Source organism: Equus asinus, chromosome 5 (assembly GCF_041296235.1).
Source record: "Equus asinus isolate D_3611 breed Donkey chromosome 5, EquAss-T2T_v2, whole genome shotgun sequence".
NCBI lineage: Eukaryota > Metazoa > Chordata > Mammalia > Perissodactyla > Equidae > Equus > Equus asinus.
This window is the reverse complement of record NC_091794.1, coordinates 41649653-41661959: the sequence shown is the minus strand read 5'-3', so window position 1 is coordinate 41661959 and position 12307 is coordinate 41649653. Positions and strand designations below refer to the sequence as shown.

The 12307-nt window shown below is 37.1% G+C and overlaps 1 protein-coding gene across 5 annotated transcripts in view; it reads right to left on the bottom strand.

Annotated features, from left to right (window-relative positions):
- Positions 1–12307, bottom strand: part of GNB4 (G protein subunit beta 4) — a 66729-nt gene that overhangs the window by 23970 nt on the left and 30452 nt on the right. For all 5 annotated transcript variants that reach the window (XM_044771121.2, XM_044771117.2, XM_070509382.1 and 2 more), the window contains 3 exons: positions 10291–10389; positions 1653–1691; positions 834–940 (listed from right to left, as the gene is read on the bottom strand). In XM_044771121.2, the coding sequence (XP_044627056.1) occupies positions 834–940; positions 1653–1691; positions 10291–10347 (203 nt within the window). In that variant the 5' untranslated portion in view covers positions 10348–10389. The remainder of the gene's footprint in view (positions 1–833; positions 941–1652; positions 1692–10290; positions 10390–12307) is intronic.

Below are 12307 nucleotides of genomic sequence, written 5' to 3'. Positions count from 1 at the left end.
TAGGCCACGCTAAGGCAGAGTCCCACATGCCACAACTTGATGGACCCACAACTAAAATATACAACTACGTACTGGGGGGATTTGGGGAGAAAAAAAAACAGGAAAAAAAAGAAATAATTTCTTAGTTGGGATTGTTCCTAATAAGATTAACCAAATCAAAGGAACAAGTCAATCACTATGACAGCAGGCTGACCCGCTATTGCCAGATACTCTGGGAGAAGCACCAGACGGTACCGTACCCTATGAACAAAGTAAATCGTGATGACCAACCATGCAACTGCAAGCCACATGGCAGCCGTGTGTGTGTGTGTGTGTGTGTGTGTGTCTGTGTGTGTGTACTCATGCCTACACACACTTAATAATGTTGGGTTAGGGGAATAAAAGATGTATTCAATGAAAATGTCTTTGTTTTATGTAATTCCATCCTTTGTGAATTTAGATCACAATTATAGCACCATCCAGTATCTTGTACACAGCAATATTTAACAAATACTCGCTTATTAACTGAAATTTCAAGGTTAATATCCAATTAAACTGTTTTTGGCAATTAAAAAAAAGCATAATACCCCACTGCAAAGAAAAAAAATTCTAAACAGTTTTCCTGGATCACTTTGATAAAGGGTATTTTTGAGAAGTAAATTTATTTCCCATATTAAAGGTTTTTAAACTTTTAAAGGGGCAATGGATATTTTTAGTGAAAGCAAAGTGTTCAAATTGAATACATTTTCTGCAAACACTTCATAAATACAGTTTGTTTTTACAAAGAGAAAACACAAATGATGATTCTTAATGAAAATAATTCTGCTGATAGTTTGAAAATGGCAGGTACAAACCTTGAATCATATCCCCAGTGCATAGCGTAGATTTTGGCTAGGTGACCCCTCAGCGTACGTCTCGTTCGCATTTGTATTCGACCCACGGAATCCATATTTGATGTGATCTTTAGAAAGCGACAGGAATGTTACTCTTTACCTCGTGCATAGCTCAGAAAATAATGTAAGTTAGCAACAATAGGCACAAAAGCAGGTGTGAAACAAATTTATAATGACTGAAAGTAATATAAATAATTCCACAGAGTTATTATAGGATCAATATATTGTTCAAGAAAAAGTATGATTAATTTTAAATGATCCTATTTGGATCCCTTCCAGTGAGAATATCTTCTGTAGACCAGGAACTAAAAAGAACAGACATACCCCTCAACTTTAGTAAAAACCTAGCCACAAATGAAAATCTAATAGTAGATGATGAAAGGGTAAAACATTTGTAATTTTAACTGTGTTATAAGAAAGCCAGTTTTATATTTGTACAGCACACATTTCCTTAATAGAAATGACTAATATTAAACTAATGAAACCTTCATAAGAGTTTACATCAGAAAAATAAAAGCTTAATCAGGACATATCAAAAAGAATCAGAAGCTACCCAAAAAGAAACATATACTATATGAATCTACATATTTTTACAGTGTTTATTTTTCCAGACTTCTATCTTAACAAGTATGCTTTAAAAAGCAGTTGTAGAGCATCAAATTACAAAGTGTTTTTAAATAGAGGCCTTTTTTCAATTGAATACTAATAAAAAGAATCTGAATCAGTTTCAAGCTGTTTCACATGAATTACTAAAATGAATTAAAGAAAAAAGAAATTTACCTGAATAAGCGTTGCATCATTACATGCTTTCCTGGCATCCTGAAGTAAAGAAAGATGATTATAATACAATTAGACATGGAAACCTCTAGATATGATCAAATACAATATTTGTATTGAAAATGTAGATTTGCAAATATACTTTTCACTGTACCACATACTCATTTATTTTGTGTGTGTGAAGATTGGCCCTAAGCTAACATCTGTTGCCAATCTTCCTCCTTTTGCTTGAGGAAGATTGTCTCTGAGCTAACATCTGTGCCAATCTTCCTTTATTTTATGTGGGATGCCACCACAGTGTGGTTTGAGCAGTAGCAGGTCCCCACCCAGGATTCAAACCTGTGAACCTCAGGCCACTGAAGCAGAGTGTGCGAACTTAACCACAACGCGACTAGGCCAGCCCCCAACAAACTCTTTTATTTTAAAAAATTTGTGAGATAAAATTCCCATAACATAAAATTAACCATTTTAATCATTTTAATGTGCATAATTCAGTGATTAGCATATTCACAATGTTGTGCAATCATCACCACTATCTAATTCTAGAACATTTGCAACACCCCCCAAAAAGAAACCCCATACCTTCCAAATGCCTCTTCTTCTGTTCCCTGGCAATCACTAATTTACTTTCTATTTCTATGAATTTGCCTATTCTGGACATTTCATATAAACAGGATCATAAAATATATGACCTTTGTGTCTGGCTTCTTTCACTTAGCATAATGTTTTCGAGGTTCATCCATGTTGTGACATGTACCAGTATTTCATCTCTTTTTATGGCCAATATTTCATTGAACGGATATACCCCATTTTGTTTACTCATTCATCAACTGATGGACATTTATTTCCACATTTTGGCCTTTATGAATCATGATGCTGTGAATATTCACGTACAAGTTTTTGTGTACACGTTTTCAATTCTCTGGGGTATATACCTAGGAGTGGAATTGGTAGGTGATGTAGTAACTCTATGTTTAACTTTTTAAAAAGCTGTCAAATTGTTTTTCACAGAAGCTGCACCATTTTACATTCCCACCAGCAATGTATGAGCTTTCTAATTTCTCCACATCCTCACCAACACTGCTATTTTCATTTTTTTGTTTTTAATTATTATAGCCATCTTAGTGGGTGAAAAGAGGTATCTCACAGTGGTTTTGATCTGCATTGCCCTAGTGATTAGTGATGCTGAACTTTTCATGTACTTTTTGGCCATTTGTATATCTTCTTCAGAGAAATGTTTATTCAAATCCTTCTCCAATTTTTAAATTGGATTCTTTTTCTCATTGTTGAGTTGTACAAGTTTTTTAAATTATATTTTGGATACTATACCCTTAACAGATGCATGATTTGCAAATATTTTCTCTCATTCTGCAGATTACCTTTCCATTTTCTTTATGGCATCATTTGACACGTAAGTTTTTAATTTTGATGAAATCCAATTCTTTTTTTCTTTTGTTGCTTCTGTTTTAGTGTCATATTTAACTGCTGCCTAATCCAAGGTCACAAAGATTAACAACTATGTTTACTTCTACGAATTTTATACTTGAAGCTGCCCCATTTTGAGTTAATTTTTGTATATGGTGTGAGGTAGGAGTCCAAACTTATTCTTCTGCATGTGGATATCCAGTTGTTCCAGCACCATTTGTTGAACAGACTGTTCTTTTTCTATTGAGTGGTCTTGCTACCCTTGTTGAAAATCAGGTGACCACAGATATACAGCTTTATTTATGAACTCTCAATTCTATTCCATTATACGAATATACCTTTGGTTTATCATTTAAAGTTCTTTTTAAAAAATTGTATCCCCTGAGTAAAAATGAACTAGGTTGATGTAATAAGCCCATAGTATTCAGTTATATTTGTTACTAAGCTTCAGAAGAAAGCAAGAGTTCTGAGTTCCCTTCTGTTTGTTCTGGCATCCAGAAGTTGAGGGGAAAAGAACATTTTCAGTATACTTCAGTCATCTCAGAAACATTTAAAAAACGCATAACACTCCTTCAAATGCTTTGCAAATACACTGTATACAGATGCTATTATAAATAAAATATTTTTGATCCAATATGAGAAAAAGATATGCTATCTCAGGAAAATAAAGTTTTATCTAACAGGTAACAATTTATACTGAGTGGCATCCATATTTTTATATTGACAGCAAATTCCCCTCATGAAAGCAGGCGTTTATGCCTAAGCATTATAGAGTAACCTTTCAAAGAGACCTCAAATTTTTATACAAACTGACTATCAAAAGGAAGCTAGTGAAACAGAAATCAATATAACAAAATAATTAAAGGTAAGCAGAGAACATATTTAATAAGCAACAAAATGTTTAAAACCAAGTTAACAAATTTAGAGGACTCATACATATGGGAAAATCAGAATAGCAAAGAATTCTTCCTACTAGACTTAAAATAGCTTTTTGTCCCCTCAAAGGTTAGGGTGGTCTCCTCTTCAGCTTTGTTTTCTCCCTACTGCACTTAGCATACTCCTGTGCAAAGAGGAGGCACACAATATTTGTCGGACAAATGTCACAAATGGACAACCTGTTCCGGTCAGCCAGGGAGAAATCCGTGCCTCTGCCTGCAGCAAAGACTGGATGGAATACAGGATCTTTTTGGCTGCCCTTTCAACCTATTTATAAACAGAATATTTTTGTGTAAGGGTGTTCATAAGTAGTTGCACAAACATATGATTTGATCCTCTCATTCTTAGTCAAATTGTGGGTTTAGAAACCTCATTTGGCAAGGAATAATTTAGCCCAGTTTCCTACAATGAAAAGAATCTCCAGAAATGACAGTGATGGCCTGAGCTGTGTTCCAAAAATGGTGGCGTTGAAGACTAAATTCTAAAAAAAGATTCTCCGATTTTAAGCTTTATGAAAATGAAATACCATTGTTTAGGTCATCTTTCTTGATTCAGTCATTTGATAAAACATCTGATGAACACTACGTGTCGGGCACTATTCTAGGCACCATGGATATAGCAGTGGACCAGCAAAAAATTCCTGCCCTCATAGGGCTTACTTTAATATTAATAATATAATTTTTAAATACAAGTGGAAATTAATGAACTATTGTGCAAATCAGTAGTAAAAATTAAAACATGTTGGAATATAAGAATTCCACAAATATCTTAGCAGCAGTTACTGACAAATTTACAACATGCAATGATTCTATTCACATTGAGAACTTCTTACTCTTATGAATACTGTTATCTATTATAAAACTGAAGATAAATGAATTAGTCCCAATTAAAGGCTGAATTCCATATTGTCCACCATAAGAAATACAAGATCTGATAGTAACATCTTTGTGAAAAAGAAAAATGACATTTCTCAGTCCAAATCCAACAAGTAACAATTACAAAAAATCTATGTTTTCGCTATTTCTGTTTTTTGAATTCAAAATAAACCATATATTGCACCAAATAGCACCTATTTCTATTATGTCACATGTTTATACCACAGTTAGGTAAATATATCGCTAGATTATGTTTCTGGAAATGAGAGGGAAGGAAAGGAAAGAAGTAGGGAGGGTCTTTAAATATAGCATGACATGATTACACTGAGAAAAAAAAATCCATGGTATTTTACACGCATGTGGTAACTTGAAACCATGGGAGATGATTCAGTGAGCACCTGGGCCCATGACATCGTGCTTGGGATGCTGGTGAGATATGAAGATGATTAAGACATAGAATTTTCCATCCAAGTACAAGAACAGAGGCAAATGTGCACAGGCTGTGGTCACCCTGTAACAAAAGTCCAAAGTCTGTATGAGTAAGGAACTGCCACTTACTGGGTTGGGCTAATTCTTTTACACCTCATTTCAGTTAATCCTCTCCACAAATCTATATAGTAGACACTGGTATTCTCACTTTAGAGCAAAGATATTGAGCATCAAAAAAATTTAAAAACTTGCCCATGGCCACAAAACAATTAAAAGGTGGAGTCCATGCACCTTCCACCATGCCACTCTGCCTTCCAATAAAAGAAAGAGAATAAATCCAAGCGGAGGACTCTGGTGAGGCTTTTCAGAGGACTGGGTCTCAGTGAACAGGAGTCCCAGGAACAAAATTGGAACAGAGGCAGTCTAACTCCAGGCAAGGGAAACAATCTGAAAAAAGGCAATGAAGTAGGAAAGAGCAACGAACGTTCAGGGAATGGCAACCAGACTCAGACTCACAGGCTGCAGAGCAGGATGTCAGCAAACACAGCTGGGAGGCGGTTGCCGCAGTGGTGCTAGAGCACAGGCTCTACCCACAAAATATGCCTAGTCTGACTCCTGGGTCTACCACTTAGTACTTATGTTAGCTTGGCAAGTTATTACTCTCACTGAGGCTCAGGTTCCTGAACTATAAAATAAGTAACACCATCTACTTCACAGGGTTGCAATGAGGATTAAATGAGATGGGCATGTGACCGTGTGCTTGGCCAACCATTCCAGACAAGGACACTGCAAAGAAAGAAAATTACAGGGCAATATCCCTGATGAACATAGATGGAAAAAATCCTCAATAAAATGTCAGCAAGCCAAATTCAACAACACATTAAAAGGATCATATATCCTGATCAAGTAGGATTTATTCCACGGAATGCAAGGATGGTTGAACATTTGCAAATCAATCAAGATGACACACCACATTAATAAAATGAAAGACAGAGGCCGGCCCTGTGGCTGAGTGATTAAGTTCACGTGCTCTGCTTTGTTGCCCAGGGTTTTGCTGGTTCAGATCCTGGGCACAAACCTAGCACCACTCATCTAGCCATGCTGAGGCAGCGTCCCACAAAGCAGAACTAGAAGGACCTACAACTAGAATATACAACTACGTACTGGGGGGCTTTGGGGAGAAGAAGAAGAAAAAAACAGATTGGTGACAGATGTTAGCTCAGGGCCAATCTTTTTAAAAAAATGAAGATAAAAATCATATGATCATCTTGACATATGCAGAAAAAGGAGCTGACAAAATTCAACATCCATTTATGATAAAAACTCTCAACAAAGTGGGTATATGAGGAACGTACCTCATCATAATAAAGGCCACACGTTACAAGCCCACAGCTAACATCACACTCAATGGTGAAAAGTTGAAAGCTTTTCCTCCAAGATCAAGAACAAGACAAGGATGCCCACTCTCACCATTTTGATTCAACATAGTATTGGAAGCCCTAGCCAGAGCAATTAGGCAAGAAAAATAAATAAAAGACATCTAGGGGCCGGCCTGGTGGCACAGCGGTTAAGTTTGCACATTCCATTTTGGCAGCCTGGGGTTCACTGGTTCGGATCCTGGGTGCAGACATGGCACTGCTTGGCAAGCCAAGCGTCCCACATATAAAGTAGAGGAAGATTGGCATGGATGTTAGCTCAGAGCCAGTCTTCCTCAGCAAAAAGAGGAGGATTGGCAGCAGATGTTAGCTCAGGGCTAATCTTCCTCAAAAAATAAATAAACAAAAGGCATCTAAATTAGAAAGGAAGGAGTAAAACTATCACTATTTGCAGATGACATGATATTATATATATAGAAAACCCTAAAGACTCCACCAAAAAACTGTTAGAACTAATAAATGAATTCAGTAAAGTTCCAGGATACAAAATCAACATATAGAAATCTGTTGTGTTTCTATACACTAAGAAAGAACTATGAGAAAGAGAAATTAAGAAAAGAATCCCATTTACAATCCCATCAAAAAGAATAAAACACCTAGGAAAAAATTTAACCAAGTAGGTGAAAGACCTGTATGCTGAAAACTATACGACATTGATGAAAGAAATTGAAGATGACACAAATAAATGGAAAGATATTCCATGTTCATGGTTTGGAAGACTTACTATTGTCTAAATATCCATACTGCTCAAAGCAATCTACAGATTCAATGCAACCGCTATCAAAATCCCAATGGCATTTTTCACAGAAATAGAGAAATCCTAAAATTTCTAAGGAATCACAAAAGACCCTAAATAGTCAAGGCAACCTTGAGAGAAGAAGAAAGCTGGAGGCATCATGCTCTCTGATTTCAAACTATATTACAAAGCTATAGTATTCAAAACAGTATGGCATTGGCATAAAAACAGACACATAGATCAATGGAACAGAACAGAGAGCCAAGAAATAAACCTATGCACATATGGTCAATTAACCTACAACAAAGAAGCCAAGAATACACAATGGGGAAAGGACAGTATCTTCAACTAACAGTGTTGGGAAAACTGGACAGCCACAAGCAAAAGAATGAAACTGGACCACTATCTTAACACCATACACAAAAAATTAACTCAAAATGGATTAGGGACTTGAATATAAGACCTGAAACCATAAAATTCCTGCAAGAAAATATAGGTGGTAAGCTCCTTGATATTGGTCTTGGTGATGGTATTTTGGATTTGACACCAAAAGCAAAGACAAGAAAAGCAAAAATAAATAAGTGGGAACTACAGCAAACTAAAAAGCTTCTGTACAGCAAAGGAAAACATCAACAAAATGAGAAGGCAACCTGCTGAATGGGACAGAATATTTGCAAATCACATATTTGATAAAGGGTTAATGTCAAAAATATATAAAGAACTCATACAACTCAAAAGCAGAAAAACAAACAATTCAATTAAAAAACGGGCAGAGGATCCGAATAGACATTTTTCCAAACACACAGAGATAGACAACAGGTACATGAAAAGATGCTCAACATCACTAATCATCAGAGAAATGCAAATCAAAACCACACTGAGATATCACCTCACCCCTGTTAGAATGGCTGTTATCAAAAAGAAGAGAGATAAGTGTTGGGAGGATATGGAGAAAGAGAACCCTTGTGCACTGTTGGGAGGAATGAAATTGGTGTAGCCACTATGGAGAACATTACAGAGCTTCCTCAAAAAATTAAAAATAGAACTACTATGTGATCTAGCAATTCCACTTCTGGATATTTATGTGAAAAAAACAAAAATGCTAACTTGAAAAGACATCAGCACCCTCATATTCATGGAGCATTATTTACAATAGTCAAGATATGGAAATAATCTAAGTGCCCATTAACAGATGAATGAACAAAGAAAATGTGGTATACACATATATATACATTGAAATATTATTCAGCTGTAAGTAAGAATGAAATCTTGCCATTTTGCAAAAACATGGATGGACCTTGAGGACATTGTGCTAAGTGAAATAAGTCAGACAGAGAAAGCCAAATACCATATGATCTCACTTATGTGTGGAATCTACAAAGAAACACCAAGCTCACAGATATACAGAACAAATCAAACAAAGAAAAATGAAATGGGCATGTGACCACGTGCTTGGCCAATCAGTCAGTCCTGCTCAGCATCTGGAACAAGTGACACAAAGTAGAGATGGTGGAGAAGCCATTCTGGTGGTGGCAGTGACCTCTAACTCAGAGATTAGCTATGAAGCCTTCTCCGATGATCCCAGGCAAAATAAATCCTTCCTTTGTTTTGACAGCTTTGTTCAGACACCTAAGGTATCAACTGACAGTTCTTATTCACATCTAAATCATTAACTTCCTTGAATTTCTGGCCATAAGACTGGTTATGATTTCAATCCGCCCAGAATCAACATTTTTCTGGGGAATTTTCTTCACCTCGTTTTTCCTGCTCCTCTCCTCTCTTTTCTTGCAATATCCTTGTGTAGATCCTATGCTTGTTCCTTTTTTCTCATTCTTCACTTTTAAATTAGATGAGTTCTTCCGAAAAAGCTACTGCAAGAGGTTCATACTGGGGAGGGCCAGAGCAGTGTTCCAAGTTATTAGGGATTCTCCCTGCTTCGTGCTGAAGTTCTTCATTTATATAAGTTGTTTTAGTCCTTACTTTTCCCTGCGAAATGAAGCAGGCAGTGCCAGGCACACGAAACTCAGTCTCCTTCCTTCAAGCTGCTCACCAAGAGGCTTCCTAAAAGATGCTATGTCTATATCCTTTCATTTGCATCTCTGCCTTCCTTGGGATGTTCTTCAATCCAAGGAAGCATCGTTTTCACTGTTCCAAAGAAAGCATTCTTGCTGTTGTCCCTGAGGGAGTGTGACCTACTCTGTTTGAGACTTAAAGCTGCAGAAACCCTCTCTCAAGCCTTCCCACACCCTGCTGCATCGCTCCAGTTGACAGCTCTTCCCCACCCTACAATGGTTTGACGTTCTAAGTGTCTTTCACCTTTGTTAAAGACGGAGCTTGTACTTATTTCTTATGCTCTTTACTGTTTTGAGCTGATTTCCAAGAGTAAAAGATGACAGATGTCGTCATTATGCCACTAATAATTTTTAATGTTTTTATACGGTCTAATGTTTTCAACATTAATATTTTTCTAGGATATCACAAAGTGATACTATCTGCCTCATCATATTGCACCAAAAATCAAACTACGATCCAGGTGTGTGAATAAGAAGAGAATTATGTTTGTCTTTTAGCAGGGATTACATATATTAACTTCTTAGGGACACAGAGGGCATTAGTCCACATAGGTATTTATTAGCAATGATTTTTGGAGAGTTCTTTAGAGGCATGATAAAAACAAACTGACCCATTTCTAACCTTATAAATTATTTAGTATATGTAGACTGACAAACTAGTGAACAAATTTTGTTCATTGCTAGTACTACATAAAAGTGTTCAAATTTCAAAATGAAAAAGTTTGCTCTCACCTGGATCTGATTCCGCAGTTGTTCGGCTTCCTGCCTCAACTGTTCCAGTTCACTCATCTTTTAAATTTGTTTATCGCAGAAGTTAACAAATGAAAGCAACTATTAAAAAATAGAGAGAGAGAGAGAAAGATTCAGTTCTCCATTTATATATTAATCATTAATCTACTTTAAAAATACTGACATACAACTTCTTTCTGGTCCTTCTGAAACTCAAATGAAATAGTCAATTATTACTAGAACTTAAAATTTCTTAGTAAATATAGATCTAGATTATTTGCTGAAGGATTTTATGGAGGAATATGATCAGAGGATGGAAGAGAAATCTCGAGTTGTCGTATTCAAGACTAAACTATAGAGAATTAGTACTAGAATGGGGTCCGGTGAGAAATACAACAGTTCAGAGGGCACCAATAGACATCCCCACTTAGATGTCTAATAGGCACCTCAAACAATACTTCAAAATTGAGCTCCAGCCCAGCCCCAGGTCTTCCTCATCTCAGTAAATGGCAATTCCATTCTTCCAATTGTTTAAGCCAAAAACCTAGTCATCCTTAACTTCTCCATTTCTTTCACACCCTACATCCAATCCATCAGCAAAGCATGTCAGTTATTCCTTCAAAAAAAGATCCAGGATTTGACCAACTCTGATTACATCTACTTTGACTCCCTTGGTCCAAGCCACCGTCATCTCTCACCTAGTCTCCTTTCTACTGCCCTTGACCACTCTCCAGTCTATTCTAAATAGAGGAGCTAGTGATCCTTTTAAAACACAAGTTGCTCTTCTGCTTTAAATCCTACAATGGTTTTCCAGCCCACTCAGAGGAAAGCCGAACTCTTTATCTTGACCTAAAGGGCCCTACACAATCTCTTATACAACCCACTCCCCACCCACCCCCGCGACCTCCTCATCCATCACTCTCTCTCACTCTCTCTGCTCCAACCACTCAAAAGCTTTCTTAATGTTCCTTGAACACAGTAAGTAGACTCCAGCCTCAGTGTTGTAGGGGAGGAAGACAAATCCTCTACCCTCTGGGTCCTTCTGGCTGGGCTACGAATTAAATTCACATGAGACAGAATAACAGGAGAAAATCAAACAAAGCTTTATAACATGTATACATGGGAGACACTCAGGAAACCTGAGCAACTTGCCAAAATGGCAGAGGTTCTCATCTTAAATATCATCTTCAGCTAAAGACAAAGGAGGATGTTGGGGGTGGGTAGAGTCAGTTATGAGAGATTACCAGAAAAGTACAGTAAACAAGAGTCAGGTTATTATGCAGATTTAAGTCCTTGCCTTCCACACTGATAAGACTTTCTAGAGATAAGGTCATCCCCCCTTCTTCCTGGTACAGAGAGGGAGACACCTTTATAGATGGAGATTTCCCTTACAAATGTGAATGTCTCTTACAAAGGGTAACTTCTACTTTTCAGAGCTTCTCCCAAGTCTGCAGTTTTTAAAAGTAACCAGTACAAAATAATCCTCATGCCAAAGAGACACATTTTGGGGTGGCCAATTCTGATCCCCTACCCACCCCCGGCCCCATGTCTTTACATTTGCTCTTTCCTCTTCCTGAAACACTCTTACCCTTGATATTTTTATTGCTTGTTCCCTTACTTCTGCTCAAAAGGTACCTCCTCAGAGGCACCTTTGCTGATAGCACATATGCACCCACCTAGGCCCCTTACCCTGTGTCTCTGTCAGGTCCCTATCAGACTCAACACTATCTAGCGTGTATTTGCTTATTTGTTGTCTGTTTCCTCCTAGTAGCGTGTAAGCTCCTTAAGGCAGGGATGTTGTTTGCTTTATTCTTTGCTATATCCCTACCTAGCACCTAAGATACTTTTCTTCTCCAGTAAATAAACTAACCTGAAATAGCTTAAGAAATAAAGGAAAATTTGTTCTAAGGATTTAGGATGGATCACAGAACCAAAAGGCAGGAATATTACCACCTCAGGAAGAGACCAGAGGCTGAAAACTGGTAGGATTCTTTCTCTACCTGTCCTGTTCTTCTCTTCA